At 42.5% G+C, this 19,611-nt stretch overlaps 1 protein-coding gene across 6 annotated transcripts in view; it reads left to right on the top strand.

Moving 5' to 3' along the window:
* Positions 1-19,611, top strand: part of RNF115 (ring finger protein 115) — a 71,454-nt gene that overhangs the window by 33,826 nt on the left and 18,017 nt on the right. For 3 of the 6 annotated variants that reach the window (XM_036342537.1, XM_036342535.1, XM_036342536.1), the window contains 2 exons: positions 1,193-1,305; positions 3,037-3,094. The exons of 1 other annotated variant lie outside the window; for it this stretch is intronic. In XM_036342537.1, coding sequence (XP_036198430.1) covers positions 3,062-3,094 — 33 coding nt within the window. In that variant the 5' untranslated portion in view covers positions 1,193-1,305; positions 3,037-3,061. The remainder of the gene's footprint in view (positions 1-1,192; positions 1,306-3,036; positions 3,095-19,611) is intronic. 2 more of the 6 variants (XM_036342531.1, XM_036342532.1) reach the window with 1 other exon arrangement.

Below are 19,611 nucleotides of genomic sequence, written 5' to 3'. Positions count from 1 at the left end.
CATACCTTTCAAGCCTTCTGAAAGAGAGGACCAGCATTTTTAATGGTAAAGGTGAACTTTTTCAAAGTCAATAACTTTGTAGACCATTAAACAAGAATGGCCGGGTTTGCTTTGCCTGGTAAGCACTAGGTCCTGTTAGCTGCTACTTCAACACTCCTGGGCTTCTGAGTGTCAGAGGGAGAGCAATACACTGAGTCCCTTTTGTTTACACACCAGGAGATTAAGTTTCCTTAAATTCCAAAGGAAGTTGGGAAGATTAACTTTCAGATAGGAAACTTCATAGGCTGAGCAGGCTGAGAAAAGGAAAAAGAAAATCACATCACCCTCAAGCATTTACATCAAGGGATGAAATTTTAAATCATGTCTCACACCCATTTCTTATTTATCAGGGCTTGTGCCCAGCAATGATACCATTTGATTGTGGGTTGTGAGCTTGACTGCTACTTGTTTTGTTTGTTTTAAGGAAAGTAAAGGGCTAAAATATTATTTGCTAAACTCAGGCCACACTGTTAACCAATGTAATTAATTCAGTGTTGTTTAAACCCTTCATGTTCTTAACAAGTTTTTCCATAACCTGGAATTAACTAGCTAAGTGCTTCTTATTATCAACCTCCCTGCCACTGCAGGCACTGGTCATGTCTATCTGAGAAAAGCATTTGTTCACAAACCATAGTTTTCCAGCCTGGCTAATTTTTTCTCATGAATACAAACAAAATGTTCTACACATGGAAATATGCCATGTTTGTTTCTATTTTGACTCCAAGCTCATATTTCAGGAGCGGGGAGCAGTTCCTGTCTGGCTGAAGTTCTCAGAACAGCCTTCTCTCCACTTTAACTGTACCCACAGTGCTGAACCCTCCACCTAGAGCAGTGGTTCTCAACCTTGGCTGCACATTAGAATCATCTGGGAATCTTTTTAAAATCCTGATTTCTGGGCCTCATCCTCCTGAAATTCTGTTTCTTTGTTACTAATGTTGTGGCCCCACCCCATAACAAAGAAACAGAATTTCCGGAGGATGAGGCCCAGAAATCAGGATTTTAAAAAAATTCCCAGATGATTCTAATGTGCAGCCAAGGTTGAGAACCACTGATCTAGAGGGAACCCCCTTCCTCTGCCACGCAAGACCAATTCTGCAGCACCCTTTCCAACTTCCTGGATGAAACTGACATGTCTTTCTCTTGCTCCACCCAGGAGCGCCTGTCACCACGCCCACCACCATCACCATCCTCATTCTCTGTCAAGGACTTTCTGGGTGCCAAGCACTGTTTCACATGTGTTAAGTAATCTTCACCAACTACCCTGTTGTAAGTGCCATTATTCTTCCCACTTGATACACAAGGACACTGAGGCACTGAGAGGGTGCTTGAAGTCACTCAGCTGGTAGATGACAGAGCGGGACCCCTCCAGGGACTGCACTCAGTGCTCTGCCATGCCCCTGCTTCATTGAGCTAGTTAGCTACACAGCTGTTTCTCTGATGTTTACACATGTGATACGAATTTAACAACTTCTATTTTCAAATTATCAATATGGAATATGGCATTGCAGGGTTTTCCAAAAGTAATGAGTGCTCTGTATAATGTCTGACACATAATAAACATACTACATATACCTGTATGAATAAAATACAGTCTTTGCCCTCTGAATTTATATTTATGAAAGGAGGGACAGGTAGAAATGGATACAAATTCTAGATATTTACAGTAGAATTTGAATCAAAGTCAGAGTGTAGAGGAGTGTGGGGGAATCTCATTTGCTTGGTGAGTTCAGAAGAGACTTACTAGAGGACATTGCATTTGAGATGGCCCCTGAAGGATGGGTAGGATAATCAAAGAATAGGGTAATCTATCAGGAGAAGAAAAAAATATTTATTGAGCTCTTTTATAATGTGCTAAATTTAGTAACAGACTTCTTACATTACTACATCTTAAGACTATATTTTTATTGATTTCAGAGAGGAAAGGAGAGAGAGATAGAAACATCAGTCATGAGAGAGAATCATTGATTGGCTGCCTCCTGCACACCCCCTGCTGGGTATCAAACCTGCAACTGTAGCATATGCCCTTGACCGGAATCAAACCCGGGACCCTTCAGTTCGCAGGCTGACTCTCTATCCACTGAGCCAGACCAGCCAGGGCCTTACATTACTGTATTTAATCATTGCCAAGAAATAGTAACTATAGTTATTTGGTGGTTGAGTGGCTTTTTAATGAAATATTATTGTGAGACTCTTGTCTTCTTGCCCTTTTGAGGATGAATGTTTTTTTTTCTTTTGCTAAGTCAAATTTCAGTTGCTTTGCTGGCTCTCTGTAGGTCCTTCTCTGTGGTGGCCCTTTACCTCAATTTTCCACTTGATTTTGTTGTTATAATTAAAAATTTTTTATTGATTTTAGAGAGAGAGATGGGGGAGGTGGAGAGGGAGGGAGGAAAGGAGGGAGAGAGGGAGAGGCAGAGGAAGGGGGGGGAGAGAGAGAGAGAGAGAAAGAGACCCCATATGTTGCTCCACCACTCACTGGTTGATTCTTGTATATGCCCTGCCCAGGATCTAACCCACGACCCTGGTGCATTGGAACGACACTTCAACCAGCTGAGCTACCTGGCCAGGGCTGTAGTTATAGTTTTTGTTTTTGTTTTGTTTTATTTTTTAATATATTTTTATTGATTTCAGAGGAAGGGAGAGGGAGAGAGATAGAAACATCAGTGATGAGAGAAAATCATTGATTGGCTGCCTCCTGAACACCCCACACTGGGATTTGAGCCCACAACCCGGGCATGTACCCTGACTGGGAATCGAACCCATGACCTCCTGGTTCATAGGTCGATGCTCAACCACTGAGCCACACCAGGTGGACTGCAGTTATAGTTTTTTATAGGTTAATTCACATGCCGGTTGGTCATAGTTTTCTTTGTAGGTGTCAGGTTGAGATGAGTAATTTTTCCTTATAGAGCTGTGTTCTCATTGCAACATTCTCTGTTAAGCTTCTGAGAGGGAAGCTTGTTTCTGGGAATAGAGTCACTTACTCCCTTTTCTCTTTAGTTTTTTAGGTGGTGGTGGCAACCGGATGGACAATAGCACATCAACACATTTTACAGAGGTGAGTTTTCCTTTGGGTGTAGGGATGCTTCAGATAGTGGGTGGATGTTAAAAACATGACATATTTTCACGTCTCTGAGCAGCAAAATATCAGAATGGATAGGGCAAATGTGGACAAGGGTAGCCCTTAGAATAGTTTGTGTTTTTAGCAGCTGGGGCTTTGGCATATTACTTTTGGTAAAGCTTTGCTTAGAGTAATAGCCTCTGTTGTGAACCTGACAGTATTTTGAATTCTGTTTTATTGTGTGTAATGGTGTGAAAATAAAAAGCTTGTGTTTTTGAAATAGCAGTGTTGCAGATCCTGCTTTAATGGCATGATGGCCAAGTAAAGAGCAGGTCGGAATGAATTGTTAATAGAAGTCATACTAAGGCACAGCCTTCAACTTTACACAGAGGAACTGGTTTCTAGAAATTACTTCTAATGAACATGGTAGTTTGACATAACTGGAATTAGGGGGCTAGATTAAGGGTAAGATATTTACTTGTCTTCCAGATCTCAGGATGGGACCTGTAATTAATTTCCAGTTCTTTATATAATGCAGCATCCATATTTTGAGGGGTGGGCAGAAAATCTTAACTGTCACTTGAAAACAAGGCATTAGTATGCATCCTTGTATACCATTTTATAGTAAATTTAGAATAATTTTCTTTTTTCACTTTATGGACTTAAAATCTCATTTAGTTTCTATTTTACCATTTTAACCATTTTTATTTTTATTTTATTTTAGTGATTAATATTTTGATCCTCACCTGAGGGAGGTTATGTTTATTGATTTTAGTGAGAGAGGAAGGGAGGGGGAGAGAAAGATCGATTGGTTGCCTCCTATAAGCGCCGTGACTAGGAATCGAATCCAACCAACTGAGCCATACCAGCCAGGGCTTAACCATTTTTAAATGTACAATTCAGTGGCATTGCATACTCTGTTTTTAAACTGTTAGAGTTTGTAGCCTACCAGCTCAGCCTACAAAAACCACTGGTTTGTTTTTGCTCCTATTGCCACAGTACTTGACTCTAGAAAGCTAACAGATGCTAAAAAAAAAAAAAAAAAAAAAAAAAAGTTAAATCCCATAATCAGAATTTCTTTGTGTTTCAGGATTACATTAGCCTTTTCCAGAGATAGCTCAAGTACTTGAACTAGTAGAATTTTTAGTATTTATATGTGTGTACATGGGTACAAGATGTCTTTGAACTCACATTTTAATTTTTTCACTTTGATGAATTGAAAAACATTATTTAAAATTTATTCTGTTTGCCAGGCCTGGAAATCTTTTCTGATTTTAGTATTTTCCTTCTGTGTGTGCTATTTCCTTGATAACACAGGTTGTCGCTTATTATACATATGCAAAAAAATTTCATTGATTTTTTTTAAGTGTTAGTTCTCTTTTAGGAAATGGAAATACATTGGTTTGTCAGTTTTGTAGATATGACTCACCAGGAAGAGATGCATTAAGAAGAAAAATAAATATATGTAGTCAGTTTCCTAACTTTAGTAATGCTAAATCTGACACTGATGGCATGAGCTATTCTCTAGGTGTTAAAATAATTTTGCTGAGTCATAACCTGTCCTTCAGAGTTTGTAGCAATGCCTAGTTTTCTCTCTGTAGAATTCCCTTGTCATCATGCGTGGATATTTTAGTATTCTCCTTTTTAAATGATATTTTACATTAAAAAAAAATCTGTCTGTATAATATTATAGAAATTACCAGGGTGGGTTTGTGTGTGTGTGTGTGTGTGTGTGTGTGTGTGTTTTAATCCTAACCTGAGGATATTTATTCCCCATTGATATAAAAAAATATATATATAATTTTATTGATTTCAGAAAGGAAGGAAGAGGGAGAGATAGAAACATCAATGATAAGAGAGAATCATTGATTGGCTGCCTCTTGCATGCCCCCTATTGGGTGAGTGCACTGACTGGAAATCAAACCATGACCTCCTGATTCATAGGTCAACACTCAACCACTGAGCCACACCCGTAGAGGCCTCCATTGATTTTTAGAGAGTTGGAGGGGTGTGAGGAAGAGAAAGAGGCAGGGAGAGAGGAAGAGAGAAAAACATTGCAGTGAAAGAGACGCATCAACTGATTACCTCCTGTATGAGTCCTGACCAGGGCCGGGGATCCAACCTGCAACCCAGGCATGTGCCCTTGACCAGGAATCGAACCCGAGACCCTTCAGTGCTCAGGCTGACGCTCTAACCACTGAGCAAGGCTGTCCAGGGCATTGTCAAGGGTTTTAAAAAATCAGCTAAGTAGTCTATATTGAGTGCTTTAACAGTACTCTGCTAAAAGTAGGGACAAGAAGCAAATATCATGGTTACCTTGCCCACAAGGAATTTATAATTTTGTTGGAGAAGTGCAAACACATATGAAACAAATAAGTAAACAAGAAAGTATAATAAAATTATTGTGCCCTAACCGGTTTGGTTCAGTGGATAGAACGTTGGCCTGAGGATGCAAGGGTCCCGGGTTCGATTCCGGTCGGGGGCATGTACCTTGGTTGCGGGCATATACCCAGTGGGACGTGTGCAGGGGGCGGCTGATCGATGTTTCTCTCTCATCGATGTTTCTGGCTCTCTATCCCTCTCCCTTCCTCTCTGTAAAAAATCAATAAAATGTATTTTTAAAAAAATTATTGTGGTGCCTGGCCAGGTTACTTAGTGTTTAGAACATTGTCCCGATGTGCCAAGGTTGCAGGTTTGATCCCCGTTCAGAGCACATACAATGAATGCATAAATGAGTGGAATAACAAATCAATTTCTCTCTCTCTCTCTCTCTCTCTCTCTCTCTCTCTCTCTCTCTCTCTCTTTCTCTCTCTCTCTCTCATAATCAAATAAAAATAAAAATTATTGTGGAGTCTGTGTAACACGCACGGTAGGGAGAGATTGTATTAGGTGAGCTGCAGTCTTTGTAAAGTCTTTAGGAGGAGAGGTCAAATGACTTAGTGATATCCTTGGAATCAAATTGCCTGAGTTCAAATCTTGGGCCTACCACTTATTTACTGGATATGTGACCTGGACAGAATTACTTCAGATCTCTCCGTACATGTTGTCTCATCTGTAAATTTGGGAAAAGAATACCTCATGGGATTGTTGTGAGGGTTAAGTGAGTTAGTACATGTCAAGTGTATAGGCCAATGTGCCTGCCATATAGAGAGTGTTCATAAATGTTTGCCATTATTACTAGTAAGACTTCCTGCAGAAGGAAAACAAGGCTTTCTTCAAGTACCAGATACTTGAAGGGGAGGTGGAATTTAGATAAGCAAAGAGGTGAGAAAAAGATAATATTTATAGCTATAAAGTTTTATACTGATGTCCCTGAAGAAGAAAACTTAGAAAGTTATATATAGAAACCAAAGTTATTCTTTTCCATATTTTAGTTGGTAATTTCAGCAGAGACTTAGGTTCAGTTTTGCTGTTTTCTTTAGCCAGAGCTGCTTGTGCAATGAAAAGATTATTTTCTATAATTAAACTATTTACTAATAGCTACATTATTAAAATATTAGATATATTAGAAAAGGCTTAGTCCAACCAAAATTTCAAACAGAATCAGTATTGTTTTTTTAAAGTGAATCTGAGGTGGGGAGATGGAGAGAGTGGGTGAGGATAGAGTTAAGGTGGGAGGAGGCTGGTTGCCAGTTAACCTGTGAGAGTCAGTGGAAAGTGAATTATAGAAATGGTGCTAACGGTTTGTAGAGAGATGACATTGCTCTACTGCGGTCTCTGATAACCTGGGAATTGAGCCCATGGCTACCTGAGGGTTTCATTGATCATTTGAAAGCTTCTGACCATGACCTGGTGCTGGTGAGACATCTGATCTGAGAGTCTCAGCTTACCGGAATGGATCACTTCATTGCAGGAATGGCTGTGGCTGCTGTTTCAGATTAGCAGAATATAAGATAGATAGATGGCTTCCTAGAAAAAGAACACCCAGTATACACACAAGGGAAGGGAGCGCTGAGCAGCCTGGTTTATATTTATTTAAATAAAATTTGTTTTACATATGTAGCATTGTAATGGTAATTCTAAAAGGCATTAAAAAATATCTGGCCCTAGCTGATTTGTTTGGCTCAGTGGATAGAGTGTTGGCCTGCAGACTGAAAGGTCCCAGGTTCAATTCCGGTCAAGAGCACACGCCTGGGTTGCAGGTTTGATCCCCCAGTGGTGGCTGTGCAGGAGGCAGCCGATCAATGATTCTCTCTCATCATTGATGTCTCCATCCATCTCTCTCTCTCTCTCTCTCTCTCTCTCTCTCTCTCTCTCTCTCCTCCCCCCCCCTTCCTCTCTGAAATCAATATAAATATATTTAAAAAATCTGGAGCTCTTTTTCTAAAAGCTCCTTTCATACATTTTCTTCAGGTTTTGTCCTGAGGCATAGATACTGAAAGATATTATAATGACATTAAGGAGACTTTTAAAAATGAAAAATCCCCCATATTCTCATTACCTTATTTTAGTTTTATGGTTTTTATATAATACTTTTGATTTCTCACATGCTTCCTGTTTTCAGATGCAGACATAGGAGTATACCATGTTGTATTTCTGCTTTAAAAAAATTTACTTAGGATTATATCAGATCTTTTTTCTTTTTTTTTTTAAAAAGAGAAGTTGTGTTTGTTTTTTCGTTTTTTATTTATTTATATTTTTATTGATTTCAGAGAGGAAGGGAGAGGGAGAGAGAGGTAGAAACATCAATGATGAGAATCATGGATTGGCTGCCTCCTGCACACCCCACACTGGGGATCGAGCCCGCAACCTGGGCATGTGCCCTGACCGGGAATCGAACCGTGACCTCCTGATTCATAGGTTGATGCTCAACTACTGAGCCACGCCAGCCGGGCCAGATCTTTTTTCTTGTCTCTCCATAGTTTACAAGAATTATATTTCATAATTAGCAGAGATGAGGCTCTTGCCACTCACTGCTCAGAAGCATCACCGCTTTGGTGTTGGGGAAAGTAAGGAGGTCAGAGGTGGAAATGCGAGATCTTCACTTTTGGGTATTGCAATTTAAGCCTATAGTTAGCAGGGGTGTGGGACTAGTGTCTGTGGCAGTAGGGGTAGGAGATGCGTCAGTCATCTGTGAGGGCAGTTTTACTTCTGCCCTCTCCTGTATCAGCTCATGCTCTTTTGTGTGTGCTCCTGGGGCCTGTGGAGAAGGCTCTCAATAATCAAGAACAATATTAAGTTAAATTAAATCAAATTCTACCAATTTTGACTTACAGAAATGACAGTTTTAAATCATTAGATATGTAATAAGAAGTTCAGGATTTTAAACTATCCTTTCTGTTTGCTGTTCTTCTAATTCTCAGACATAAGGAGCACTCATTGGAAAGAAAGAACCAAAACTGTCAGTTCACAGTTAACATGATCTTTTATGTAGAAAACCTGATGAATTCCATTAAAAAGCTGTTAGAAATAAGTGTAAGCGCCTGACCGGTTTGGCTCAGTGGATAGAGCGTTGGCCTGCGGACTCAAGGGTCCCGGGTTCGATTCCAGTCAAGGGCATGTACCTTGGTTGTGGGCACATCCCCAGTGGGGAGTGTGCAGGAGGCAGCTGATCGATGTTTCTCTCTCATGGATGTTTCTAACTCCCTTCCCCTCTCCCTTCCTCTCTGTAAAAAATCAATAAAATATATTAAAAAAAAGAAAAGAAATAAGTGTAAGCAAGGTTGCAGAATATAAGAAAGACATATAGAAAATCAGTTGTATTTTTACATATTAGTAGCAATTAGAAATTAAAATTTTAAAAAATACCATTTACAATAGCATAAAAATATGAAATACTTTAACTTTCAGAAAAAATGTATAAGACCTGAGCATGGAGAACTACAAAATATTACTTAAAGAAATTAAAGGTCACCTAGATAGATAAATGGAGAAATATATCCTGCTTGTGGAACAGTAGACAGTATTGTTAGGATGTCATTTGTGAATTCAGTATAATTCCAGTCAAGATCCCAGTCAGTGTTTTGATAAAAATTGAAAATTTGATTTATAAAATTCATATGGAATGCAAAGTATATAGAATAGTTAGCACAACTTTGATAAAGAAGAAAAACATTAGAGGACTAATACTACCTGATTTCAAGGTTTATTATGAAGCTACTAGGGGCCCAGTGCATGAATTCATGCACCTTGAAAGGAACTGTGGGGCCATGAGGCTGCAGTGGGCACAGGGGCGGGTCTCGGCCCTTCCTCCGCACCCCTGCCCGGCCCCTCCCACTGCAACCCCACTCCCACCGCCCCCACACGCTGATGGCACCAGCCCACTTGCACCTGCTGATGGTGTGGAGCGATTGGGGCCGGTGCTGTCAGCGGGCTCTAGCACCAGGCGGGACCACAGTGTGCAGGAGCAAAGAATTTTCAGTCACCACCTGATCGCCCCGATGACAGCGACTGGCGACCCGCCTTGGTCTGGCGCTCCCACTCACCTGCTCCACCATTCCTTTACGGCCAATGCCCGCCATGTTCCGTGCGCGCCCCCTGGTGGTCATCGCTCATCATAGCGACCGGTTGTTCAGTTGTTCTGCTGTTTGGTCTATTTTTGCATATTAGGGTCCTATATATATAAATAGTAACCAAGACTATGGTACTGCCATCGAGGTAGATAGGTCAGACCAGAATAGCCTGCCTAGTGGCTCAGTTGGTTGAGCATAGGTCCATACATCAAAAAGGTTATGGGTTTGATTCCAGGTCAGGGCACATACCTAGGTTGCGGGTTTGATCCCTGTTCAGGAGGGTATGAGAGGCAGCTGATTGATGTTCCTCTCCCCCCGCCCCCCAGTCAATTTTAAAAAAATCATCAGGTGAGGATTTAAAAAGAAACCCAGAATAGAGTCCAGAAATAGACCCCCACACACTGGGGACAAAGGCAGTCCAGGAGAAAAAAGCATATCCTTTTAAACACTTGCTGAAATAATTAGATAGCTGCAGTACAAAAATATGCGCTTTGAAATACATACTTTAAACCATATACAGAAATTAACTCAAAGTGGGTAATAGACTTAAAAGTTTATATAAAATTTGAAGAAAACATAGAGAACCTTTGTGACCTTGGGTGTCATTTCTTAGACATGACACCATAACCATGATCCATAAAAAAACAAAAAATTGGACTACATTAAAATAAATAACCTGTGTTCTTCATAAGAATGAAGAAACAAGCCACAGATGAGAAGATAACTTTCAAATCATCTGTTACAGCATGTGTATCTAGGCTCTATAAAGAAATCAAAATGGAGTAAGAAAACAACCCATTTTTAGAAATTGGGAAAGGATTCTAATAATCTCCTTCACCAAAGAAGGTATACAGATGTTGAATATTAGTCCTTTGGAAAATGCAAATAAAAATATCAATGAAATACTACTGCACAACTATTAGAATGGCTAAAATGTAAGACTGACCATACTAAATCTTGGTGAGTGTGGAGCAACTGAAATTGAGTGGAAAAATTATACAACCAATTTAGAAAACAATCTACCTGTTTGTAAAAAAGGTAAAAATACATCTACCATGTGATCCAGCCATTCCACTCTTCTAAATATTTACCTAAGAGAAAAGAAAGCATATATCTGCACATATACATATATATACAAATATTCATGGCAACTTTATTAAACATCAGAAACAACCCAAATGTCTATCAGCAGGTAGATGGATAAACAAATTGTGATACATCCCTACCATGGAATACTAAGCAATATAAGGTATATGGAATACTACTCAGCATAAACTATTGGTTTATGTAAAAACTAGAGGCGCGGTGCACAAAAATTTGTGCACTCGGGGGAAGGGGGGGGGTCCCTCAGACCGGCCTGTGCCCTCTCACAGTCTGGGACCCCTCGGGAGATAACGACCTGCTGGCTTAGGCCTGCTCCTGGGTGGCAGAGGGCAGGCCCAATCCCTAGGTGCAGCCCCAGGTCGGGCTCAGAGCAGGGCCGATTGGGGAGTTGTGGCGCCTTCCCCTGTCATGCACAGAGCAGGGCACATTGGGAGGTTGCGATGCCACCCTCAGTCACGCTCAGGGTAGGGCCGATTGGGGGGTTGGGGCACCGCCCCCTGTCACACTCAAGGCAGGGTTGATGGGGAGGTTGCGGCGCCACCCCCTGTCATGCACAGAGCAGGGCCCATCAGGGGGGTTGGGGCTCCATACCCTGTCAGGCACAGAGCAGGGTCAATCAGGGGGTTGGGGAGCTCCCCCCTGTCATGCACAGAGCAGGGCCGATCAGGGGGTTGAGGAGCTCCCCCCTGTCACTCACAGAGTAGGGCCGATATGGGAGTTGGGGCACCGCCCCCTGTCACACTCAGGGCAGGGTGGATCAGGGGGTTGGGGCGCTGCCCTCTATCACCTACAGAGCAGGGCCGATCAGGGGGTTGGGGCGCCGCCACTGTCACACTCAGGGCAGGGCAGATGGGGAGGTTATGGCTCTACCCCATCACATACAGAGCAGGGCCCGTGGGGGTGGGGGGTTGGGGCGCTGCCCTCTAACACCCACAGAGCAGGGCCGATCAGGTGGTTGGGGCGCCGCCACTCTCATACTCAGGGCAGGGCCAATGGGGAGGTTATGGCTCTACCCTGTCACAGAGCAGGGCCCGTGGGGGGCGGGGGGGGTGGGGCGCCGCACCCTGTCACACACAGAGCTGCAGGGCGATCAGGGGGTTTGGGTGCTGCCCCCTGTCACGCTGATCCCGGTGCCGGGAGGCATATTACCCTTTTACTATATAGAATAGAGGCCTGGTGCACAGGTGGGGGCTGGCTGGTTTGCCCTGAAGGGTGTCCTGGATCAGGGTGGGGGTCCCCACTGGGGTGCCTGGCCAGTCTGGGGGAGGGGATGATGGCTGTTTGCAGCTGGTCACACACCCTTCAGGGTGGGGGTCCCCACTGGGGTGCCTGGCCAGTCTGGCTGAGGGGCCGAGGGCTCTTTTCAGGCTGGGAATGAAGCTCCCAACCACTCCTTTTTTTCTTTTTTTTTTCTTTTTTATTCTGGGCCAGCTTTAGCTCTGAGGCCTTGGCTGCTGAAAACAGGTTTCTGGCCTTTGTTTACCATCTGTATTTGATACAATGTTGCGGTCCGGCTGGCTGAAGCCCTGCTGAGTAAAGCAGGTTTCTGGGTTTTTTTTAGCTTCTATATTCACAACATAGTTGCTGAGAGTTGCAGCTGAGAGGCCGGCAAGTCAGGCGGGGAACGTTGGAGTTCTCCCTCACTGAAGCAAGCAAGCCTCCCTGTTCGCATCAGCTGTCTGGCTGCCGGCCGCCATCTTGGCTGCCAGTTAATTTGCATATCTCGGCCCTACTCTGTGAGTGACGGGGATTAGCCAATGGGAAGGGTAGCGGTCATATGCCAATTACCATGTTTCTCTTTTATTAGTGTAGATATGGATGAATCTCAAAAATAATTAAGCTGAGTAAAAGAAGGCACACCAAAAGCATATGCAATATGGTTCCTTTGACATGAAATATCAATTTCTTAAAGAATGCAAACCACAGCAAGAACATCGGTTGCTTGGGTCCAGGAGGGAGGGAGGTTTCTAGGGCACTAGAAAACATTTGAAGGTCATTATCTTGAAGTTTTCATGAAGCTGTTCAGTCTCAGTTGACTCATCTTTGTAGACCATAATGTTTTTTTTGAGATACAATTCACGTATCATGTAATTTACCCTTTAAAGTATACAATTCAGTGGGTTTACTAATTTTGTAAAGTTGTACAACCATCACCACTGTTTAACCTAGAAATTTATCATCACCCTAAAAAGAAACCCTGTACCAATTAGTCTTTCCTTTTTTTCTCTCCAATTCCCGTAGCCTTAGGTAATCACCAGTTTATTTTCTGTGCTATGGATTTGCTTATTTAGGACATTTGATATAAATGGAATCATACAATATGTGACCTTTGTGACTGACTTCTTTTGCTTACCATAATGTTTTGAAGGTTCATCCATGTTGTAGCATGTGTCAATACTTCATTCTTTTTTATGGCTCCACAATATTCCATTGTATGAATATACTATATTTTGTTTACCCGCTCATCAGTTGATGGACATTTGAGTTTTTTATGCTTTTTTAGCTGTTATGAAGAATACTACTTTGAATATTTGCACATATTTGTGGGTTCAGTGTTTTAATTCTCTTGGGTCTATAAAAGTGAAATTTCAGGGTCAGATGGTAACTTTGAGGAACAGACCATAATATTTTAAAAAGTGCTGATATGGTCATGGTTAGCTTATAGCAAATTCTGCTAAATAGAAGATACTGTCCATCCTGTTTTTTATATTAAAATATGTAAATATTTCAGCCCACATATTTTCAGAGGCATTATCTTATTCTTTCACTCAGAGTAACATTTGAGATTTTCAAGACAAAACTTGAAAATAAAGTGTCTCTGTGATTCTTTTGAATGTTTTACTGAAACATAAGTGTTCTCTATTTATTTTACTTATATAACTCCTGTCCTGAATACCCAGTTTTGTTGTATGAGCTATTTTTTTCTCCTGTGCCTGTCTGAGCCTGCTCAGAGGCAAATGACCTCAAGCTATTTTTAACCTCATGCTGATTTGGTATAAATTTGTGTGCTGTGTGTGTTGTTTTTTTTTTATAATCCTGTGTTCTATGGTCAGGTTGCATTGTTATTTTGGGACAAATATTTTGACTGTTAGTATTTATTTGCACTAGTTTGCAGTTTACAAACAGAATGCCTCATGCTGCTGTTGAAGCTGCTTCTCAGCTTCCATTGCTTTAGGTTCTTATATATATTAAATGTCATAATAATTCATATAATTATCAGTGCAGATTATTGATAGTATGAGCTTGGTGATTGATTTTTCTTCTAGTCAAAATTTTCAAATATTTAATTTTTACAAATTATAGTGAAAATAAAGATCGCTTTGAGAATTCTTTTCTGCGAGCAAATGTTGTGGAACTTTTATCTAGTAAGGGAATAATAGTTTTCTTCCTATCTATAATAATAAAAGCGTAATATGCTATTTAGACTGGACAGCCGAAATACCTTCTGGACGTCATTCCGGACGTCCTTCCCGATGAAGCCGTGGCGACAAGGGCCGAGGCAGAGGTGGTTTGGGGCGATCAGGCAGGCAGGCGAGTAGTTAGGGGTGATCAGGCAGGCAAGAAAGTGGTCAGGGCATCAGGCAGGCATGCAGATGGTTACAGGTGATTAGGCAGGCAGGCGAGCGGTTACAAGCCAGCGGTCCCGGATTACAAGAGGGTGCAGGCCAGGCTGAGGGTCAGCAACCCCCCCCCCACCCCCGTGCACAAATTTCGTACACAGGGCCTCTAGTAGTTTACATAAGTGACTAGACGGTGCTGCTTATACTTTCTTAAACTACGTTGTAGACCACTTTTCAGACTAGAAGCCAGTGATATCTAACTGGTAGAGACTGTTACTAGAAAGTAAAGGAAAATAAGTGTGATATGGTAAGAAGTACAAATGGTAGTTAAAAGAAAAGGTGCATTTTTTTCACTGGTATATTGAGAACTCATTGCTTTTAGTGTGGATGTCATTTTTTGTTCCTCAGATTGGATATTAGAATTTATAAAAAAATTAACAATGTTGTCAAGAGCATGGGAGACTGTAAGCTCTTGTACAGTGCTAGAAGTATAAATTGGAACAGACTGACAAATCTCTGAGAGAAGGCAGGGATAAGTGGCTGTGTTGGGAGAGATTAACCAAAGAACTTACATGCACAAATGCATAAACCATGGACACAGACAATAATGTGAAGGCCAGGAGTGTAGTCTGGTGGGGGTGGGTGGAGGAGGTCTATGGGGAAAAAAAGGGGGCATCTGTAATACAACAGTAAAGATAAGTAAAAAATATATAGTCTGCATTGTCTCGTATAAGTATTGCTACCCCAACTTTTTAATTTTTTGATATAATTTTCATGAAATATCTTTTCCATCCCTTTACTTTCAGTTTGTGTGTGTCTTACTATCTGGAGTGAGTCTCTTGTAGACAGCACTTGTAAGGGTCTTGGTTTGTTATGCATTCAGCCACCATACGTCTTTCGATTGGAGCATCTATATATATCAAAAGCCTGTGACGCTAATGCTGTAACGATCAAAGGCCAGCATGGGCGTGTAGGTGGGTAGGGCTGCGAGTGCGGCGGGTGGGTGGTTGGTGTGCCCACGTGTGAGCGGGGCTGCACGATTTTGCGCGCTGGGCTTCTAGTCCTATATAATAAAATGGTAGTATGCATATAGACCGAACAGCAGAACAAAGGAACAACCAATCAAAGCATAATATGCTAATGATATGCTAAGGCTGCTCAGTCACTTGCTATGATGTGCACTGACCACCAGGGGGCAGACAGTCAACTGGTCAACCAGTCACTATGACGTGCACTGACCACCAGGCAGCAGATGCTCTGACCAGTAGGTTAGCTTGCTGCTGGGGTCTGGCCAATCGGGACTGAGTGAGATGGGCTGGACACGCCGTGGAGCACTCCCATGGTGCCTCCACGGCCTGATCTTGCACTGGTGTGGTACCTCAGCCTGGCCTGTGCCCTCTCGCAATCCGGGACCCCTCGGGGGATGTTGAAGAGCGATTTTGGCCTGATCCGATGCCACAGGCCACTCCCCTTGGGAGGGTGCCAGACACAAGGCTCATGTTTGGCAAGCGCTGCTGGTGCAGCGCAAGCCTCTCCTGATCTGGACTGTCTGGGTGCGAGCCCGCGGCAGGCACAGTGGGACCCAGATGAGCGGGAGCAGCAGGTAGGAGCTGCAGGCAGTGTTGGACTGTGGGCTTCAGCCTGATCCCTGCAGGCCACCCAGAGCAGAGGTCGGCAAACTGTGGCTCGCGAGCCACACGCAGCTCTTTGGCCCCTTGAGTGTGGCCACGAAGTTTCAATCACACTGTACGTGCACGCCTGCACATGGTATTTTGTGCAAGAACCACACTCAAGGGGCCACAATTTGCCGACCACTGACCCAGAGGGACCCCTCTCATGCACGAATTCGTGCACCTGGCCTCTAGTTTAATATATTTGCATTTAATGTAATTGATAGATAAGTACTTATTTCCATTTTATTATTTGTATGTTTTATCTTCTTTCTTCAAGAGCTTTTAACATTTCTTGTAGTACTGGGTTGTTGTTGAACTTGTTTAGCTTTGTCTTGTCCAGGAGGAAGCTCTTTGTCGTTTGATTCTAAATGATAGCTCTGCTGGGTAGAGTGGCCTTGGTTGATATGTTTGCAATTCTCTGTGCTTCCTGGACTTATATGTCCGTTTCTTTGACCAGGTTAGGGGAAGTTTCTGTCATTGTTTTTTCATGTAAGTTTTCAATTCCTTGCTCCCTCTCATCTCCTTCCGGCACCCCCACGACACAAATGTTGGTATGCTTGAAGTTGTCCCAGAGGCTCTTTACACTGTCCATTGGTTGCTAGGTCTGACCGAGACCACAGTGGAGGATCTGCTATCAGGGGTCAATCCCATGGAACAGAACTCACATCAGTGGGGCCCAGGAACCTGCCAAGTCCATCCCTTAAGTGTGTTGCTCATCAGGTGTTTGGGTGGTGCTTCGACATGGTGTGAAGCTGGATGCACTAGCTCTGGGGCTTCCCTGGAGGTGTAGGCCAAATCATCCACTATCAACGCCCTGTCTGGGCCACCAGGCATGAGAACAAAGCCATTTTCAGATGGCTGCTAACTTTTGCTAGCTTTGAAGGTGTCCAGAGAGACCAAGCTGCAGACTAAAGCCTGTTGCCGCTAATGCCAGCAACCACTTAGCAAGAGGAAGGGGGCATGCTGAGGCCAGATGCTCCTTGAGTTTTGTTAACCTTGGATAGATTTTTGGAAAGTTCCAAGTATGAGCCAAGATAGGCCATTTCTATGGCTGGGGTGGGCCTGCCTGTGGGTGTGGCGCGGTTTCAGAGAATTGTCAGCACTAGGAACACTGTTAACCTGGTTGATGGTACTCAGATATAGTGACCGTCTGACAGCTTTGTGTGGGGAGGATTTAGCAAAGAAACAATATTCCCTGCCTGTACTGCCTGGGATAAAGCCCCCCCTCCAACTCTTGCTGGACAATTCAGTTCTTCACCATATGTCACTGGCACCTTTCGAGCTGCTGCCCCAGCTGTGGAGCTCTCAGTGAGTGAGTCCAAGTAAGTTCCTGAGGACCCTTTAAGAGGACACCTGGGCTCTAGCAGCCCTCCATCTCTCTCAGCCACAATCTCTGCTGGTTTTTTTGTTTTTTTTCTTTGTTTTATTTTTTATGTCCTACTTTATGCAGATCCTGAGCGTGGTGTTTTAAGAAATAACTTTTGGAAACAAAATAAGTTCATTAATTGGTGATTTTTGAATTGTGCTTTTTGTGTAATGCCGTTAAACTTGCTGGGTTAGATTTGAAAGTTAAATTATTCAAAATCGCCAAAACCGGTTTAGCTCAGTGGATAGAGCGTCGTCGGCCTGCGGACTGAAAGGTCCCAGGTTCGATTCCGGTCAAGGGCATGTACCTGGGTTGCGGGCACATCCCCAGGGGGGATGTGCAGGAGGCGGCTGATCGATGTTTCTCTCTCATCGATGTTTCTGACTCTCTATCTCTCTCCCTTCCTCTCTGTAAAAAATCAATAAAATATATTAAAAATAAATAAATAAATAAATTATTCAAAATCATGTTTGCTGGAATTTTACATTTGGATATCTGCTGGTAGGCTACAGTTCTTTATAATCCGCTGGTTTTTTTACTGTCAGAAGTTATTGGAACTTACATATCTTCCTGGCACTGAAACCCTGGGCTGGGGAGCTTGGTGTGGGGCTGGGACTCTGCTCCTCAGGGTGTTTCTCCACAGCCAGATTTCTCTCCCGATTTTTAACCACCACGCGGTGTGGCACCAGCCCAGTCTGTGTCTGTGCCCCTCCTCCCAGTCTTGAAATGGCTTCTTTGTATCCTGAGTCGTAGAACTTTTGATCAGCTAGATTTCAGGTGGCTCTGAGAGATGTTCTGTACTTGAGTTGTAATTTTGATACGGTTGTGGGGAAAAGCAGGTGCCGCAGTTACCTATTCGCCATCTTTCGTTTTATTTTCTTAATACCTCATTTATTATGTTATTTTACATGTTATCAAATAATAAAAATGCTAAGTATATAAGACATATAGCACGTATGCTATTCTATTGTTGAAAAGAATGATCTGTGTGTGTTCTGAATCAGTGCAGACCTTTTCCCTCCATAGCATTTATTACTATCTAACATACAGAGTGCTCTTTCCCTTTTTTTGGAGGCTGGGAGCATGTATGTCTGTCTCTTCCCACTTGAAAATGAAATCCATTGGGGCAGAGGGTTTTGCTTTGCTTTTTTTTTTTTTAAATATATTTTATTGATTTTTTACAGAGAGGAAAGGAGAGGGATAAAGAGTTAGAAACATCGATGAGAGAGAAACATCAATCAGCCGCCTCCTGCACACCCCCCAATGGGGATGTGCCCACAACCAAGGCACATGCCCTTGACTGGAATCGAACCTGAAACCCTTCAGTCCGCAGGCCGACGCTCTATCCACTGAGCCAAACTAGTTAGGGTGGTTTGTTTTGATATTTTTATGGATTTCAGAGGAAGGAAGAGTGAGGGAGAGAGAGAGAGAGAAACATCAATAATGAGAGAGAATCATTAATCAGCTGCCTCCTGCATGCCCCCTACTGGGGATCAAGCCTGCAACCCAGGCATATGCCCTGACCAGAAATCGAACTGTGACCTCCTGGTTCATAGGTCGACACTCAACCACTGAACCACATGGGCCAGGCTGAGGTTTTTTGTTTTATAACATTATGTTCACTGCTATATCCTAATAGTTCCCAAAAAGTGATTGGGACATAGTACATGCTCAACAAGTATTTGTTAAGTGAATGAATGAGTCTGTGTTTGTGTTACAAAACCCACTATGTGTATGTACACAAATACATATTTAAAGATCTGGAATTCTACACACCAAATTAACACATTTCGTACCGCTCAGGAGTTTTCTCGTGTTTTGCACGCCATCTGTTAAGGACCGCTCACGAGTGTTCTGGTTTTTCACGCCCATGGAAAAAGGAGCGAATCTAGATACTTATGTAAATTTTGCTTGGTCCCTCTTCATAGAGGAAAATGTTTTATGCAGTATCATACGTTAAAAAAGTACTAGGAACTTTAATTGTTTAATTGTTTTTGTAAATAAAAATGTTATAACTATTGAAAAACAACACCTAAAGTGCATTATGATGATTTAAATAACGTGCAGTTTGCCCAGAAACGTGCAGTCCCTGGCATATGTCTTAGAGATTTCTATGCGGTACGCAATGTGTTAAACTGCCTGTAGGTGAGTAGAATTATGGGTAGGGGTTGGTCATAGTGAATAGAGGATATATTGCACTTTGTGTAGTACGTTGTATATTTTTAAATTATATTGGAGGAAGTCTTGAAAAATAAGAAGCAAATGGTTAACTGGAAAAAAAGCAAAAAATAACATGCTAGTATGGGTCTCCAGATGAAAGGGTCAGTCTGGAGTTGAGGGCTATGAAAACTTTAAGACA

This window comes from Myotis myotis, unplaced genomic scaffold (assembly GCF_014108235.1).
Source record: "Myotis myotis isolate mMyoMyo1 unplaced genomic scaffold, mMyoMyo1.p scaffold_m19_p_18, whole genome shotgun sequence".
Lineage (NCBI taxonomy): Eukaryota > Metazoa > Chordata > Mammalia > Chiroptera > Vespertilionidae > Myotis > Myotis myotis.
This window is presented reverse-complemented; position numbering and strand designations above follow the sequence as displayed.